The 19,865-nt window shown below is 38.5% G+C and overlaps 1 protein-coding gene across 1 annotated transcript; it reads left to right on the top strand.

The window, feature by feature from the left end:
- Positions 1 to 1,889: 1,889 nt before the first annotated feature.
- LOC149196999 (putative UPF0481 protein At3g02645) lies at positions 1,890 to 2,480 on the top strand. Its single transcript, XM_089408523.1, has one exon. It carries the CDS (start codon positions 1,890 to 1,892, stop codon positions 2,478 to 2,480), a length of 591 nt encoding a protein of 196 aa, XP_089264649.1.
- The last annotated feature ends 17,385 nt before the right edge of the window (positions 2,481 to 19,865 follow it).

Below are 19,865 nucleotides of genomic sequence, written 5' to 3'. Positions count from 1 at the left end.
AATAAATAACCATGGCCACCCGATTGAGTAGCATAAGCATAATTGAGAGCACAGACTTTCAAAAGCTGATAAAGCTTGCATTTGGAATAATAATTAATCTAATAATTCTTGCAAGTCTTCTACACCTACTTCCAATATGTTGAATGAGACTCTACCCTAAAATTGAGCTATACTTAGTTAATTTAGTTATATTTCCACTCATTTCTCCAATGTGAGATGTCAGCTATACTTATTTAATTTAGTTATATTTCCACTCATTTCTCCATTGTGAGATGTCAACGATACTTATTTAATTTAGTTATATTTCCACTCATTTCTCCATTCCAGTACTATGCCCCTTCCTTCCACTACTTCAAATCTTCTTCTAGGGCTAGTTTGGCTATTCAGACAACCTCTAGCTGCTTAGAAGATTGATCTGTAATTTTCCTACTCTTCTGTAATTTTCCTACTCTTCTCCAGATCCTTCGACTACTTCAAATATTCTTCTAGGGCTACTTTGGCTATTCAGACAGCCTCTAGCTACTCAGAAGATTGATCTGTAATTTTCCTACTCTTCTCGAGATCTGAATTCACTGCATTTAACATCTACAAGGCTTCTTATTCCTTGATATTAACATGCTCCACCTAGGCAAGGACCTTTTCTATTCTTTTACTTGCATGTTCTTTGGCCTCTTATTCTTTCTTGTATAGCAAATCATACCCTTCTTTTGTAATTGACACAAAATTGTCATCTGATTTCTTAGAAGAAGCTCATTTTCTTTGTCCAGAAGAGGATCTTTGACAATAGAAATTTTCATATTAGCACTTTGTGCATCTTCTTTTGCTGCAATGATCTCAGTTTTAACTTCTTCAAGGGAATCTAATAATTTAGTTGCATTTTCTTTGGCTATGTTAACCTCAACTTTGGTGCATTAGACAACTTTAACTCAATATCCTTGACATTGGTCAATTCTTTCTTCAACAAGTGAACCTCTTCATTAGCCTTACTTGCCATTGCAAATGCTTATTTGGCTTTAGATTCCCATTTTGCAGCAATAGCTTCCTCTTCATCCTCAACCATTCAACGTGATGCATATGTCGAATCGAGAGCCTCTTTCATAAAACATATCTCTGCAGACAATTCCTATGCTTTTTTGGCATTGGCCTTTGAAGCATTCACTGTGTCCATGCCTTGTTTAGCTGTCATGTCCTTACAATCCATCGCAATGGAGATGTTTTTCTCGACCCATTGAAGCTCTTGATGTGCAGATTGGAAGGAAACCACATCAAAAGCATGTTGTCTCTACACAGCTTCAAGTTCAGACTGTCGGCCTTGATCCCTCTTCTGAGCAGCCTCCTAGATCCCTCTTATGAGCAGCCTCAATTATGTCCTACTCAAGCTCATCGGTCGACAACTTCTCACTCTTACATTTCTTTAGTGCTCTCTTCAGAACCACACAAGACTCACTCAATCTCAAATTGACTTCATCTAATACCCTCTTATAAAGAAGTTGATCAGAACTATTGCTTGGTTGAAGTTTATGAGATTCATATGCAATATTAATTCAATAATTAATAAAAAAATATAGTCTTACACACCCTCATTCAACTTCAGTTTATAAACATTAGAATTTCAATTTTGCTACATCTCTCCATCTTATTTATATGGTTTCTCAATTTATGCCACGTCTCCATCTTATTTAGATGGTTTCTTAATTTATGCCACACCTCTCCATCTTATTTAGATTGTTTCTTCATTTATGCCTTACGGTGTTTCCTTTGCAACATTTGGTGCAAATGCTAGTTTAGATTTCTTGCACGAGGACATTATATATCAGTTTTCCGATGTTGAGCCATATCAAGCTGAGCATCCCCTCTCAATTAAAAGTTGTATTGGCTATTGCCTTCTAATGCTCCAAGGCAAACATAAAGCACTGGATGCTGACTGCGAAAACATCCCTACTACAGTAGAACTAAAAAATGTTGGGATCAAATTTCGACCATGCAATGGAGGCATAAGTGGGATTACGTTCGACCAGAAGAGGGCCATAATTTATCTTCCTGTGGTCTATATCACATACGGCACAGAGGTACTATTCCGTAACTTAATCGCTTGGGAGACGTGCAAGCCATCAGAACGCAATTTCGTGAGTAGTTACGTGAATCTCATGGACGACTTGATCGACTCGCGAGAAGACGTGGCATTGCTCAGATCAATGGGAATCCTTACAAAACTGATTGGGAGTGACAAAGAGGTTGCCGACCTATTCAATAGTTTATGCAAGGATGTTGGGATCGCGAATATGGCGGATCTCTTTGTCCCATTGAAAGAAAGTGTGAATAAGCACTACAGAGATAAAATTAGGGTCCAGTTTGCAGAGCTTGTGCGGGACCATTTCTCATCGTACTGGAAAGATTTAGCAACGGTGGGGGCAATTGCTATACTGGGTCTCACCATTGTTCAAACAATCTTCACAATTAAATCGGCACTTAAGAAGTAGCCTCTTTGCTGTTTTTTTCTTCGAAATAGATGTGTGATTTATAGTCGGTTGATGATTTGCAATTTGGATCAGATGTATCACCATCCTAGTTCTAGTTGGTTTAAGCGAAGTGTACTCCAATGTTCCTCCTGGCGCTCCCTTTTTGTTCTTACCTGCTGGTTCCTATGGTCGTGGAGGAATGACAGTATTTTCAAGAATTCTGACAGGCCTTTGGCCTCCATTTTGACTTCTATAATGGGCTTCTTGCCCCCCTTGGTTTAAGCTCAGGCGCTTTTCCTTCATATCTGCCATATGAAGAGCAATTTTTTTCTCTGCAATATGATCCCTCCAATTGGTCGTTTCGGGCTTTTCAGCTATCCGGGATCCTCAATTGGCTTTCATCTGGACTTATACATTTTATGTGGTTTCTTATGCTTTTCATGCTCCCCATTTTCATATGGACCAATATTTTGATGGACTCTTTGTTGGACTGTTCCCAACAGTTCTCACTCAGCATTCAACATGTTTTTAGATCTTTATATTTTCTTAATATAATCCATTATGATTTTCTCTCTGAAAAAAAGAAGTGTACTTGGTTGGTTTAAGCGAAGTGTACTTAGTTGGTTTAAGATAGGGAGCTTTGTAGATAGATTAAGTAATTTGAGCTTGGTTCAGGTTGGCCATAGTATGTATCGAACTTGTCAGATGATGTATCTGACCGAATATTATTCACATAATTTCGTAGTGTTTGTTTAGTATTCTCCACTTCTAAATATTTTCTGTGAAAAAACATTAATATAATACAAGTATGTACTAGCTATATTCGTGTATATTGGTTACAAATTTGCCAGAAATTATTAACAAAATTATATTATAAAATTTAGAGTTATCATTGTAATATTAACGCTTCAAAAAATTACATACAAATTCTGAAAATAAAATAAAATGTTTTCAACTCATTCATATAAACCATATATAAATAAATTTATTATACTTATATAAGAAAATGAAATTAAAAAATTAAAAAAATTCATTTATACCAACAAAAAACAATAAAAATAAGCAAAAAATTATTATCTCATTCATACAATAAAAAAAATGTTAGTTTTATTATATTTATTGGAGAACTTCAAATATTTTAGTTTGATTATTATACTATCGTAAATTATGTTTTATAAGGAAATTAGTAAATCTCAATTTTTAATTTTTAAGTTTCATATTTTAATCCTCCAGATTTAAGCTTCATGTTTTAATCCTCCCGATTTAAGCGGAAATGTGTCGAGTGCAATACTGTGTTATTTAAGTCGAGATAGAGATAGGGATTTTTCTAATCAGTTCAAATAAATATTATGAGTGAGTTTATATTTATCTGGTTGAGTTTACATTTATCTTATTGAGTCTCAACAACATAGGTCATTTTCTTCCTATGTTGCAATTGTCTTGGGGTGTTATTGTTGTGGGTGTTGTATAAGATTATTTTTATTTTTTATGACGTTATTTGAATATGTATATATAAAATTAAATTAAATTTTTAATATAGTTTCAAAAATTAAGTAAATATCATCAATATGTAGATTGTAAAGTAATAATTATTTAATATTTACATATAAAAAATTAAAAAAAATACTAGTCACATTTAAACGCTAATGTACACTATATATATAATTATAATATGTTTAAAACATATAGTTGTGATATTTTTAATGCAAATACATTTAAGTAGTGCTAATACTTAAATGAACTGTGCAATATTCAAAAAAAATTATATAATATTAACCGTAAGAAAAATATAACAATTTTAAAAAACAATATCCTATAATTTTTCAAAAATCACTTTCATAAATATATAAAATAAAATAAATTATTATAAAAATGTAAGTATATTTTAAAAAAACTAATAATCTCATTATATATGTTGGTGGACGTTGGTTTTCCATTACCATTCAGCATTCAAAATTGATTTTTGCCAATTTTCATTCATTTTTCGCCGGATGGTATCATGTTTCTAAACTGAGGAAGAAAAACAAACACACCAAACACTTCAAGCCAAAAGTAAATGTTCAATGTATATATCCTTTTAACAATTTACTCGCTGGCCAGGCTTTAATTCCCATGACTATGTCACGTCAATAAATTGAACACAGTGTCTATATATATAATTTTGTGGAGTGGCATAAATAAAAGATTGAAAACCATTAGATTTTAAATAAGTATTATATGTAATTTTGTTATTTAGTACTGTTTTTTTTGGCGTAAAAAGTGACTAATCAATATTATATTGATTCTTTTATGTTTTAAAAATTCAGAGTATTAGTGTTGTTATACACATCACTATTTTAATGTATAAAGCATGTAATTATGTTTTCACTATATAAAATATACAGCTAAACTTGATAACATATAGAATGTAGATGAAGCTTATATCATAAATGTGTTGGGTCAAAATATTTTATTGATTTATTTTCTTAGTGTTTTTAATATATAAAATGTTAAAAATAGCTTTTATATACTGTTAGTATGTTCAATTATTTGATCATTTCTTTTTATAATAAAAAAATAATCCTCTGTAAAAGGTATCATATATCACGTTGACCGCGGTTGCGCACAGAGGTAAGTAAGATGTCTTTGTTGGTAGCAAAGGTGTGATATGCGCAGCAAGCCAAGGAAGGTGCATGAATGGTTCTAACACATGGGAGGTGTAATGAGTGCTCCCCTTCGAAACCTGTTTTAACATGTAGCTTGGAACGGAACACATGAGAAAAGATGCATCACAAGCTAAAAGGAAGGAGAACCAACAGTCCAACAAGTTAAATGAAATAAAATAACAACATATTCATGAAACGTGCTGGCTCTGTTATATTAAGAAGTGAAAGTTCCAATCATACAGTACAAAAATGACCAACCACTAGTCCCGATAATGGAACATTACAGTTACTGCTACCTACTTCTCCAAATAGATGTACTAGCTCTGCACTGTGGATAAGCCAAGGCTCATTACAATACTCTCCAAGATTTCTTTAAGATACACCTATCGGAAGCTTGGCTTACTAAAAATCCGTACAATAAATTATAAGTTACTATATATAGCAAAGGGTAGGGTGACCCTTGACATTCCCCTTTGTGACTATCCATCTACACACATGACTCTTCAATTACTCTAATACTGTTACATTCAACTATTGACACTTGAAGTTCCACTTTACAAGATGTTACATACAATATGCACATGTACCCATGTGAGACAAAATAGGCTTCAGCGAGCCATGCAAGACATCACTATGAATCAGACAAGTGTGGGAAGACCAACTCTTCAAAATCCTCACGACGGTTGACAGTGGCAAACTCATGCCAATCTTGGTAGCCCGCGATGGTGTCCATGTACTATGAGGTGACATCTTTATGGAAATGAACTCTTGCCTCTGTTGCATCTGGGTACACTAACTTGGCTCCTCTGTCCAACTTGTTTGATTGCATTCACATCATTATCTTGAGTGCGGCTGGACCAATGACATACTAATGCATGGTGTATGTATTGATCGTCAAATCTGCGCTGGTTGCTATGCACATCAACTCGTCAAAGTGCAAGTTCAACTCCTATCAGTCTTGACCCTTTGTCTTTGCATTGGTGAGTGTCCCAATAGATGGAATCACATGTGCACACACAACAAAATCCAAGCTTCTGAACAACCGTGCACGGGAAGCCTACAAACTAGTGATGAGTTGTGGGAGTTCCTCATAGTGTCGGATCTAACTCTAGATGCATGCCTTTAACTCAACCACCATGGGCTTCATCATCTTGGGCAAGTATAACGGGGCTCCCTAGTATCTAATTTTCCATGTTTGCATGCGGTTGACATCAATATGAAAGTTTGACAAGATATATGCTCTCATAGCACAACACTATTGCAAACTATTGAGATGGACAACTGCCTTATGCACGGTACCAAATATGTAATACAACGTCCGCATGACTGTCTCAAGGGACGATACTTCATCCAATATTGCCTTCTTTATCTCCACTTTGGCGGACGCTGTAACAAGTTCTCCTCCCTTCTTCGCCGTCTATAACTCCTTAGCTATTTACTCGTTCTCTACTATTAAGAAGCGAACACTCGAGCTAGTGGCTTTGGCATATGCTCTAGTAGCATCAACCTATCCTGCTGGATGCTTGTGAATATCGAATATGATCACTTATTCCTCAAACTACACAGGAGATGTGTGGACATCCAGAGTAGACACTCTGTGCAATTGCACAAATCTATGTTGCGACTCGTCGAATGATATGTTGTGCATCTCTTCTTCCGGATTATCTCCAAGGATCTTAGTATCTCCTTGGTCGCTTGGGACTTTCTCTTCTTCCAGATCCGGTGAAGCTGGTGGGCTGACCTCTTGGTCGTAAGGGTTGACCTCTTGGTGGAATCTTCTTCCAATTCCTCCTCTATAGCAATTAAACCTGGTGGGAGAACTTCACCGTCAGGTTCGTAAAAGATTTCTGGTGTTGATAAAGTTGAAGTTTCAATAGTTACTGATCTCTGAGGGGTAACCGGTTGATCATTTTCTAGTAAATTAACAACTTCTGAATGTTCAAATTCGAAGTGCAGATGTTTGCGTAAATGAACAACAGTTTCAGAAAGAGGTTCCTGAACAACTCCAGGTTCAGATGTAACTTCTGTTTGAAATGGGATAGATTCTGGATTAACTTCTGGTTGAACTAATTCAAGTTCAAAAGTAATTTCTTGCTGAGCAACTTCAAGTTGAGGATCAACTTGTTGTTGAACAATGTTGGTTACTCTTTCACTAGGATCATTGCTAATGTCCTCAGGTAATTGTGAAACTTTTTCAGAAATAGATGGGCCAGAAATAGTTGGAGTAACTGGAGTCTCGGTACTTTCCGAAATAGATGATTAAGCTAATTCAGATGAAGAACTAGGATTTCTTGATGTACTAGACTCAGTTAAGCGAGACCGCTTAGTCCGAATTAGTGTCGCTTCGGGAGGCAAAGGCGGTCTTATCGTTGTTCTCCACGAACAATGGGATAGGGGTTGATGTTCCTCCATGATTGCTGATTAATTTTATTATCAAAAAGGAAATTAAAAAAAAGGGGTATACTAGGCAAAAGGTTTACCAAGCAACTGTGAACTGCAGAATACCTTTTGGCGAACCAAGAAGTACGGGTAGACAATCTCCCCGAATGCTGTGTTTGGTGTATCACAGTTTACAAGGCAGCCGACTCGGTTACTTAAGGATGGATAGCAACCTATAGCTGTCCTCCCATATATACCCGAAGGTACGTGGAGGTCGAGTCTGTATAAGCATTGTCTAATGGAAAACCACACAATGAGAGCATTCCCATATACTTTATGTACTGTAACACTGCCCTATATACCCGAAGGTACGTGGACGAGCTACGATATACTCACATACGTGGAATGAGGTATCACGCTTGGGATGTATTGCAGATAAGTTAGCGACAACTGCTTTGTTTTATGACGCTGGAACATGTTTCTAACCTAGAACCACTAAATGTTCTCATTAATGACAATGCTCCATTAGTTAAATTGATGTTAATTTTAAGTTGATCTTGCTTAGAAATTTGCCTTTCAAGTTCGCCACGTGATGTATTCTGAAATTCCTAGGAATGCAACTATCATGATAAGCATTCTTTCCATTCAATTTAACAATGAAAATCCTAGCTACTTAGGGATACAAAAATCAAATTTCTTTTGATCAAATAGGAAAGAGCACAATCTAAATGCAATTTCCCTACACTATTCCTATCAGCACACTCAAACTTTTTCAATGGAACATGCATGTATCTCTTTTCGATTCCCTTAATGTGAATATGAACAAAAAGAAAATATGCACACACAATCAATCAATCTTTCATATGAACGAAGACTTTTACTGCAGCTCAAATTCGAAGGAAGAGAAGACTTTACAACACTTTCTTTCGAATGAAGATTAATCAATTATATCCTAACTTTGACTATTGATCGATAATGACAAAGAAAACATGAAGAAACATTAATCAATCCTATCAAAGTTGGGCTAGACCAGGAGATAAAAACTCATTTTCTAAGACATAACGTTCATTGATCAATCAACAAACAGTCAAACAGAGAAAATTTGGCAAAAAACTCTTTCCAAAGGTGGGAAACTAATCCTAGGAGGATCAACGCAGCTCAGAGTAGGAGACAGTGCGCTTCAGAGCACTCTCCCTAAGCCAGGGATGCTCTGCAGTGCACTGTGTCCCTCACAAGTCTGCGCTGGTGACAGTAAGCCATTTCAAGAGGCATTTCGACACAGTTTTGACCAATTTTTCAATGTAAAAAACTGAATTACAATCGATGAACACAAATAAAGCCTACAAGGATGTCTTAGGAGGTGGATAAGCTACTAGGAAAGAGGATTCTTCCCCAGTGGAGTCGCCAATTTGTTTTGGAGAATTTAGCATCTACGGATAAACACTAATTCATTAGGCAAGTAGTTGTGCCGAGAATAATAGTTTAAAGTGTTTTAGACTTTTCCTATAAACAATAGATAAGATGAGAAATAGAAGGACTACCTGTAGTTCCGCTTTCCTCTCGTCTCCCTTGTATCGATTCCGTTGCTTCTTCCTGTACCTAATATGCTTGAGAAGTACCCTGTAAACACAACAGAAGACAAAAACCAATCAAAGCATACGATCCATTGAATATAAATGAAAAGAATTAGAAGCAATTCATACATATAAGCATTATGAAAGAACACAACATATGGAAAAAGGTTCAAACGCTTTATTAGATAGAAGAAGGAATTACAACCATTAATGTCTGATTCAAAGTCATTCCTCCAACTTGGATCCCATCCACATCATATCAAAAGTAAGACAAGCTTGTGGCATCACATCATTTGCTCCAAGGTCAAGTCTCATAGCAGCATTATCTCCTTATAATTCAACATAATCCAGCCATTGATCACTTAGATGAGTGGTCAATTTATAGGAAGATGTAGGAGGTTTTATCATTAATGGTGACATTAAATGGCCTTCCATACTTAGAATTAGTTCCATGGAGGAAAGGATGAGAGGATAGGATGCTCCTTAACTCATTCCTTATCCATTTTCGAGCTCATAAGAGTTGATAAGATAGGGAAACTTATAGATGACTCCAAAATATAAGAATATTCCGCAAACCCTATGTAAATTTCGCTCATTCTCGCCCAGTGCAGGTGAAAGGAAGCCTAAGTGCTCTATATATCACCCTGGCAGTGGACTTAATTGCTTTGCAACGCACCTTCATAAGGGCTTACCTGTGATGGTCCCTCTAGAGGCAATTTTTGGATGTCTTCAAGTCATGAAACTGTCTGGGAAGGAGGCATTCAAAGGGTTGACTTGTTTAGGGCATGAAATAACTAAATTTAGGGTTTGATGAGCCCTAAAAGACTGATCTGAATGTTGGGATTTTATGTGCCCAAATGGATCTGTAACACGTTGCTGCCAAGAAAATCTACCAAGCCTCCCATTGGTCAACCAAAGAGTTTGGTCAGGCAGAGACCCCAGACTTCACTCCTCCAAAAACTTGCACAGAAGCTGCCAACATGCACGCTTTCACTAACTAAAGAAATTTCATATACATGCTAGACAAAAACCCTCTTCCTGTCACTGCACTGTCCTAAAAGAATGCGTAGTTTTCTTAGCTAGCCACTCTGTCACCCAACCTGCTGCTCCTCCTAAAAACTTTGAAGTTTACATGGTTTTCTGCCAAGTTTCCCAACATCCCACTCAACCCAGAAACTGTGCAGGGATGTCTTGTAGGCCAACCTCCTAGCTCTGCGCAATTTTGGCCAACAGCCTCCCGCAGCCCGCTACGATCCTCCCTGAAGAATCTATGTAGTGTTCACTCCCAATGTCCCCTTATTGCCCACACTGTCTCCCTAGAAAAAATGCGCAGATCTGCCCTCCAGTCGAGCTAGATCCTGCAGACAATCACTGCTGATCTATACTGCCTATCTCAGCCTCCAAGTGACCTCTGCACAATTTTCATTGGCAATGCCCTAGAGCCCGCATCCTGACCTGAAATGTGCTCTGCGTAGTCTCAGAACCTTATCCTCTCTCCCAGTCACCTGCAGCCTAAAGCGAAAGATGATGCATCATGGTAGACTAGGAGATTTATGGATTTGATGTCCTCTCGTCATGAGTGATTGCAGATACAGGTGCATGGGTGAGACACGAGGTGACGACGAATGAGATGAACAAGGAGCACATGCTAGGAGACTTGTTCGCGAATGGACCAACACACGAAGCGTACCTAGTAGCAAGCAAAGGAGACACATGCGCATGGATGAACTATCAAGCGAACACCAAGACCGTCGAAGAATTTGCACACCTTTCCATACAAAGGTGAAGCTATGATACACCAAGAGCATGCTCATCACTCAAAAACACTGCAAGTCGACATGGACACCACCATCAGCATGAACATACCAGCATTGTCGTGTCGAGTCATGTCATGAGTCATCTCAACCACATCGCTACTGTGGGTCATATTGTTGTAATCAATGTAATGTAATGTGGAAGTCCAAGAGATCCACATGTAAATTTTAAGAGTCATGTAAGTCAAACAATCATGAGGGAAGTCGAACAGTCACAAGGGTCAGTTTCACCATTTGCTATATATACCCCTCAGTTGTACATGCAAGGGAATTTTCACCTTGGGTCCTCCCACATAGCCTTGAGAGTCTGTAATATCTTCTTTGAGGAGCAAGCAGTGGATCCAACACCCCACTATCGGTGTTAGTGATGTAATGGTGTGACGGATGTGTCTTGGAACTTTCACACATGTATTTTATTCATTGGTAGGACTATTATTTGGATGATTGTAATGCATGTTGTTGTAACTTGCATTAAGATAGTTGAACCATTTCGGTTGTTTTAGTACATATGTTGTTGGAAATGTGTTGTATTAGTTGCTAACGTTGTTTCGCCCGTGTGGTTTATCCCGCCGGACACTCAATAGATTCATTCTTGTAAACTTGTTATAACGCCCGTCACATTCGTGTAGACTATTTCATTCAGTGTTGTATGTGTTGTCTGTTCACCTTGTGTTTGTGACTGCCGCATCCCTGTGGATTACTCTGCCGAAAACTGTGCATGTCCTATTTTGTTATGTGTCTTTAGCAGAGTTGGGACTATTCCCTTTCAACTCGAGACTCACTTTTAACCTCGTTGTTCAAATACAAAGTAAACCACTCTCATGTGTTGACAAAAAAGATCTAAGGAAATATTTAAGATAATGGCAATCAGGCCATCATACCAGATGGGAGTCCTACACCAAACGATGTGAGGCCTATTTGAGAATTCATACCAGGGAGGTACCCCGAATGTTGGCCGGTCCAGCACCGTCAACATAATGGTATTCATGTTTGGTATGCCATTACATTTTACCATGATAAAATTATTTGTTTGTAAGGGTGGAAGGTAGCTCCATGTAAAGAAGTTAATCACCTTAACTACTACCATTCAAATGAAGGAATTGTACAATATGGATAAATAAAGCTTTGTCTCTGTGGTGTGGTGTACCAATGTGATGGAGGGAAAGGATGGGGATCTCAATCCAATAAGTGGATATCCTAGCCAGGTTAGTTGGTCCTTTATAATATTCAACGACTAGGATAATGCATCAGTCAAATTAGTGGGTAGATTGCACTGAAGGAATTCCTTATGGCATAATTATATAACTACAATCCAATGGTTAATGACATTTTGATACAATGACTTTAGGTCATATGGAATGGCAGAGTGGGCCAGGGAAAATTTTAGGGGCTAATATTCGCCCATGGGCTAATTTTCTATACTTTTTCCATAAAAAAAGATACGTTAATTTCCATTTTTTTGTGAAAATGGTTCGCCCAAATTTTATAGAATGAAATTATTTTACCCCGAAAATTGCCAAAGAATTATATATAAACTATATAAAGATATTATAAATTTGAATATTTTACAAAAATATCTCCAAACATTTTATAGATTTCATATTATGGACTAGTGGGATATGCCAAGGTTTCTAAACTTTAAGATAAATTTCCATACTTAAAATTCCCCTTGAGTGGGCCCTCGTTAATGACCTTTGAACCATCTGATGAGATCATATCAATAACATTGGTTCCATCAAACGATCATGAATCACATCATATCGCAACATGCATGATAGTTAGAGTTAAATATTTGGTTACACATAGTACATTTCGAAGACAGGGATAAAAGATAAATTGAGTTATGAAATCGGTAAATCTCCAAGCCTTATTATTACACTCAAATAATAGTCTTTGATAGTATTTAAGAAATTTTATAATAGAAATGATCTCTATAACATGCATATGAATATTTATAGGTAGGGAATAATGATACTTACAAGGGGGGTCTGCAACTGGAGCTAGGGTTGAAGTTGGCGCTAGGGTTTTGACTTCGGGAACCATGGAGGGACGCACAAGGGGTGAGTGTGTCTCCCTCCTATATTTAGGTAGTTACATGCAAAAATTAGGAAGTAGGAAAGCAACACGTTAAAAACCTTTGGAAAAGGTAGTAGAAGCGAGAGGCAAAGGAACATTGGAAAGAAATGGACTTCATGAACAAGAAGGGGACAAGCCGGAAGTAAATTAGGGGAAGGAGAATGAAGGTAGCTATGGAAAACATCCTTCCATAAGGACAACGGGGGTCTGCAAACCCAAGTCGAGTACCATTCCACAGGTCATATTGAGTGATCTTGCGCTTCAAGCACATAGGGATCATATGACGGAACATGCAATCATATGCAAATTTATGGGGTTATGGCAGACAGAAAGGGTGCTACGTATCTGGATAAGGAGCCATTGGAAGCTAAAGGAGGAAATACACATAAATCTAGGCTCTAAGGGCTTCTTCATAGTGGTGTTCACGAGCCTAGAGGATAAGGATAGAGTGTTCGAAGGAGGTCCATATTTCTATGCTGCGGCAGGACTCTACATGCGGCCATGGATGATGAACTTTGTCCTGGAGCACGAAACCTTCACATCAGTACCGGTATGGATTAGAATTTACTCCCTCCCTCTGGATTATTGGCTACCAAAATCTCTGAAAACAATAGGCAATAAGCTGGGGCATTTTCTAAATATCTCAGAGGTGACTCTGAAAGGAAAATATACCTCCTTTGCCCAGATCTGTGTGGAAATGGACTTATCTAGAGCTCTTCCGGAAGCAATAATTCTAGAGGTGTATGATGAAGAATGGGTTCAGACTGTGGACTATGAGCACATCCCATTTAGGTGTCGCAAATGCCATGAACATGGGCATTTATTCAGAGACTACCCAGCAAACAATATGGAAGGAAATGAGAAAACTGCTGAGGATAAGAATCATGAGGTTTTCACCAAGGTTGGGAGCAAAGGGAAAGGTGGTAAACGTCCACAAAAGAAGATGAATGGGGATAGACATTCAAGACACAATCGGTTCAAAATATTAGAGGAAGAAGAGGGGAACAAGGAAACAGTCCAAGATATGGAGAACATAATCAATGAAAAGGAAAAGGAAGATGGCATGGAGGATATCACGGTAGATAACCAGCAAAAGGATGATCTACCAAGTTGCATGGAGATAAGTAGGGACTAGGAAATGACTCCAAGTGAATTGGGAACGGAGGACTATGAGCTACAGGAAATTCTAGATAAAGAAAATCTAGATCTAGAAAAAATTTTGGAACAAGGGACAACCATAGGAGTGGACTCCTTGCCAAAAGAGGACTATGACAGGGTACAACAGCTCTTTCTATGGAGATGACAAGAAAAGGGAGCTGGAGTCAAAAGAAACCATGAAAGTCAAGAGCTCAATGGGGTCATAATGATGGAAAATGTACAGGCACAATCGTCAAAGAACTCAGGAAGGAAAAGAGGAAGAAAAAGACAGAATGAGTTGCTCAACGAATGTGGGATACTATTGATTAACTAAGGTAAGATGAAAGATCTTACAAGTTACTATTTTAATAACCTTTCTTAATGAAGCTCACAACTTGGAATATCAGAGGCATAGGAAATAAAAGGAAACAAAGGACTCTCAGTAATAGAATTAAAGAAGAAAAACCATATATGATTTTCATTTAGGAGACAAAATGTGCAATGGAGAAGATCAGAGAAATTCATAATAAGTGGCTAATCAGATATGAGTATATAGAGGTTGAAGCAAACAACTTGGCTGGGGGGATTCTCACGCTGTGGGATCCACAGAAATTTGGGATCCTGGATGCTAAAGCATCCAGGAACTATCTTTCTATGGTTTATCAACCTATAGATGATAAGGAAGTATACATGATTACAAATGTTTATGGACCACAAAAGCAAGTCGACAAACTCAAGCTTCTCATCTCCCTTGAGGATCTTAGATCAAGACACCCCAATATGCCCTGGATTGTTGCAAGAGATTTCAATATGATAAGATCTCTCTCAAAGAAAAAAGGAGGTATTAGATAGCTAGGAAGAGATTCCTTGGCCTTCCAAAATTTTATAATGAACATGGGGCTAGTGGACACTGAAACAATAAATGGAACCTTCACTTGGAACAACAAGAGGGTAGGAGCTTCTCAAGTTGCCTCCAAACTTGATAGATTTATTATTTCAGAGGACCTTCTTCTCACAGGCCCAACAATGACAGCTTTTATTCTACCCTTTGGAGGATTGGATCACTAGCCTGTACAACTGGAAGCCACTTTTATGGGCATGACCAGAAACAAAATTTTCAGGTTTGAAAATGCCTAGCTATCTCACCCTGAATTCATCAGTAATATTGAAAAATGGTGGAGAGAAGATATGAACATTCAAGGCACTAAAATGTTCATGCTCCATCAGAGACTCAAATACATCAAATCGAAACTTAAAGAATGGAACAAAAAGGAATTTGGTGACATCTTCAAAGCCAAAAAAGAAGTTGAGCAAAAGCTACAAGAGATTAATCAAATAAACATCACAGATGGATTTACTGAGGAGCGGCTAAAGCTTACTGACTCTTTGTGGGAAGAATGGGAAGAGCGATGCTTGCAAGAGGAAATTTTCTGGTGGCAGAAATCAAGGATACAGTGGATTAGGGAGGGAGAAAGGAATACAATTTTTTTTCATAAATCCACCATGGCTCACAGGGCACATAACAAAATCACTAAGCTCAAATATTCTTAAGGAATAGAGCTTGTCTCTCACAACGATATGGAATGAGTCCTTGTACAACACTTCCTCAGTATAGCAGAGGAACCCTTGGAGGACAGATCCAGGTTCATTGAACAATTCACTCAATATATCCCTCAGCTGGTCACTAGAGAAGATAACCATAATCTTAACAGGCCAGTGTCGGAAGAGGAGGTCAGCGGAGTGATTAATGAAATGCAAAATGAAAAAGCCCCAGGCCTAGATGGGTTCAATGTGGACTTTTTCAAAGCCTACTAGGAAACTGTCAGACAGGATATCCTTGAGGTTGTGGAAGACTCAAGAAAATCTAAAAAGGTTTTGAAGGCTCTTAATGCTTCCTTCATAACTCTGATCCCAAAACAGGAAAATGCCATGACTTCAGATGGTTTCAGACCCATAGCCTTATGTAATGTGGTATACAAAATCATTTCCAAAGTGATAGCCAATAGACTCAGGCCCCTTCTACCATCTCTCATCTCGAACGAGCAAACGGGCTATGTGGAAGGAAGACAAATCCTCAACAACATCATCAAAGCACATGAGGTGGTACACTCTCTCAAAGGCAACAAAGAATCTGGTATGATAATTCAGTTCGACTTAGCGAAAGCCTATGACAAGATAAGTTGGTCTTAAATAAGAGAAATTCTAAGGGCCTATGGCTTCGACCAAAATTGGATAAGATGGGTTATGGCACTCGTCACGATGACCAATTTCTCTATACTACTCAATGGAGCTCCATCAAGAACCTTCACACCATCCAGATGTCTCAGACAGGGAGATCCACTCTCACCTTTCCTCTTCATTCTCATGATGGAAGGGCTAGGTAGAGCGTTCAAAGTGGCAAATGCTAAAGGAAGAATCCATGGTATCAAACTCACCGAAGATGGAGCGGAAAATACACATCAAAAATTTGTGGATGATACTATGCTATAGGGTATACCCACAGTCAGGGAAGCCAAAGAGATCAAACATATATTGAATGACTTTGCTATGGCAGCAGGCACAAAGGTAAGCCTCAACAAATCCAAAGTTTTTTTCTTTAACACCGATATTGTTATTTAGAGAAATATTATCAGAATTCTTGGGTTTCAAAGGGAATAACTACCTTCCAAGTATCTATGCATACCTCTTACAGATAAACCTTTGAGCAAGAGTGTGTGGGAGGCAACAATTAACAAACTTTAGGACAAGGTCAGAAAATGGACACACAGGTCACTAAATTTGGCAGGGTGCCTGGTGCTCACACAAGAAGTCTTGCAGGAAATTCCCATTTTCATGTTCTCATCTCTTCCTGCTCCTAAAGGCATTAAGCAATAGATCAGGAGTATACAAAGGGATTTTTTGTGGGTTAGAGGTGAAGAGAAAAAGAAGTGGGCTTTAGTAGCTTGGGACAATATTTGCAAGCCCAAAAAACATGGTGGCTTGGGGATTCATGACCCTAAAACCCTTAGTAGAGTTTCGGGGGCCAAACTTTGGTGGAGATGGATTAAGGAATCGGTAGCTCCCTGGGCTAAGCTGTGGAAACAAAAATATGCTAAGTATGGTAGGAGAAGGATCACATTAGAATGTCAGGGCAAATCAAGGGCTCCCATATCTGGAATCTGGACTGGGAGAATAAAAGTATTGTTCAGGAACATAGCTTTTAGGAAATTCGAGCAGGGAACCTAGCAAGATTGTGGGAGGACAGCTGGAAATAGGAACCCAACCTTTATAAGGATGAATTAGCAGGTCTCAAGAGAGACACAGATAACAAAGGGCTGATTATGGTTAAATATTTGTGGGACCAGGATAGGGATAATGGAAAATGGAGGAATTGGAAGGATCTGGGCCACAGTGATGACAGTCCTTTCAAGGTCCTGGCAAGAATACTCACCTAGGAGTTAGAGCATAGAAGGATTCTGGTATCCTCCTTACCTGACCAATTAAGATGGGGAAAGAACACCGAAGGCAACTTTAACCTCAAAGAAGCTAAACAGGAAGTAACAAAATTTAACTATCTGAATCCTAATCTAGTCTGGAAGAAACTATGGCAAAGCCCCCACTGAATGAAGATAAAGTTGTTCATCTGGTTAGTGTATCAATGGAAAATCTTAACATGGGAGAACCTAAAAAAGAAGGCTTTATTGGCCCCTCCCAATGTTACCTCTATGGCTCTCAAGAGGATACGGTGGATCACCTTCTCAACCTCTGTCCTTTCACATCGAACGTATGGAACTGTGTGGCCTTAATCTTTAGGCAAATAGATAGGGATAGTCTTAGCATATCCAATACTTTGAAGAACTCGCGGGAAAATTTCTCAGGGAATGAAATCATTAATAAAGCTTGGATTCTGGTACCAGGATTTGTTATCTGGAATGTTTGGAAAGAACGCAACAATCAGATCTTTAAAAACAGAGCAAGAGAGCCCCAACACATAATTGCCAAAATTTTGAGGCAGCTCAAAGACACAATAAGAAGCCTTTTGCGGAATCTTCCTAAGGATCCTCCTCTACCCTAAGAGGTGAGCATTATTACGCATTTGGGTCTCCAATCCATAAACCCACAGGGCTTAATCAAGGGAGTAAGCCAAATTAATGCAAATATTAATATTTGGAAGCCTCCTCCTCATGGCTTTCTAAAGGTTAATATAGATGGAGCTTCTAAAGGCAATCTAGGGTTAGCTGGCTTTGGAGGGAATATAAGAGATGAAAAGGGTTAGATAAAGAAGATCTTCCATGGACACTTGGGCAAGGCTACTAACAACATGGTGGAGCTCATGGCACTAGAACAAGGCTTGGAAATTTTGTTAGATTCTAATTTGCATAATGTCATCATTGAAGCAGATTCAAAATTGATTATTAGAGCGGCCAATAAAATATGTAATGGTACTTCTCCAGATAAAGTATCAAAGCACTGGAGGCTTTTGCAAGTCTTTCACCATATCCACTCCCACATGCAAACCTTAAACACTGTTAGCTTTGTCCATGTGAAGAGGAAAGCTAACATGTTAGTGGATCGCCTGGTGAACGAGGGAGTCACCAACATGGATAGGGATTCTCGGTATGAATGGGATCTAGTACCCCCAGGCAAACTGTTGGAGGACTGTCTCTATTTGGCAGACAAAGATATAGAGCTATGGATTCACAGGAAGGACTGAGATGGTACAGAAGACAGGAGGGAGGATAGGGTACCCTAAACTGTCAGCCCTCTTTGGGTATGGGCCACTATCCACAGCTCAGTATTCCTTCGGACATGCTATGCAAGTACTACATGTTGGGTTGTCCATGGAACAAAACATTATGTGGAAATTTTGATTGTGTTTTGTGCTGGACAACGATTTTGGGAGGACGGCACAAGAACCGTCCGATGCATGAGATCAATGGCTACCATTTGGCAAAAGAGCGCGGTAGTTATTCTGCGAGGCGTTGTTTTCTAAAAGCACAAGAGGTTTATCGGGCGAGGTCTAAGTGGTATCGGGTTTTTTTGAGAAAGGCTCTGATTCCACTCGTCGTGTGACACGTAGCAGGGAGAGGTGAAAGAATACTGCTCTTATTGGATGGTTATCCCTCATGCGACTTATCCACCTGATATCTCCGTAAACCGTTGGATCCTCGGCGGGAGATCAATGGTGTATGTTTGATTGTGCAAGTTAGCTTGGTGTCTCGAACCCAAAAAACGTTTAGAGGGCTGGAATAAAGTTTACGTCGGGTCCGTAAGAAAGGTTTGGTGTGGGTTGTTGTGGGCCCGCGATCAGTGCATGTCTAGTGGATACTGACAGGTCGGTTCGGCAGGTGTGCGACTGTACAAGCTCAATGAAGGTTCTAGTTGGTATACTTTTTGGAAGTCTGGTGAACCCTCGCTTGTGACTTCTATTGAGGGCTCGAACTCTTTTAGTGCTAGACAGCATGACCAGATGGTCTACTGCTTGCCTATTGTCCAGAGTAAACGGATGTAACCCCCTGGTTGTCTTGTTAGGACTTTGCATGGTTTTGGATGCGTGTTTCGGTACTTTGTTTGCACAGCTGCCTGTTGAACTCTCACGGAGCTGGTGCGGCAACTTGTAAATTATGTATTATTGACTAGATTAATAGAAGGTCCTACTCTTACCTGATTAAAAAAAAAGAACATTTATAGGTAAAATTGTTGATAAGACAGATTTGTAATGCATTTACTTGTTCGTTGGTAGATATTCTTTAGGAATTATAGATTTTCAAAAACATACAGACTTTGTGCCCAAAGTTTAAA

The sequence above is a fragment of the Pinus tabuliformis genome, chromosome 2_2 (genome assembly GCF_031772625.1).
Source record: "Pinus tabuliformis cultivar Carrire ecotype Pingquan chromosome 2_2, CPIR1, whole genome shotgun sequence".
Lineage (NCBI taxonomy): Eukaryota > Viridiplantae > Streptophyta > Pinopsida > Pinales > Pinaceae > Pinus > Pinus tabuliformis.
The sequence above is the reverse complement of the archived record's forward strand: the minus strand, read 5'-3'. Positions and strand labels throughout refer to the sequence as shown.

Excerpts from the sequence above, each read along its gene's own strand:
- LOC149196999 (XM_089408523.1), top strand. The coding sequence starts at position 1,890 with ATGCTCCAAGGCAAACATAAAGCACTGGATGCTGACTGCGAAAACATC.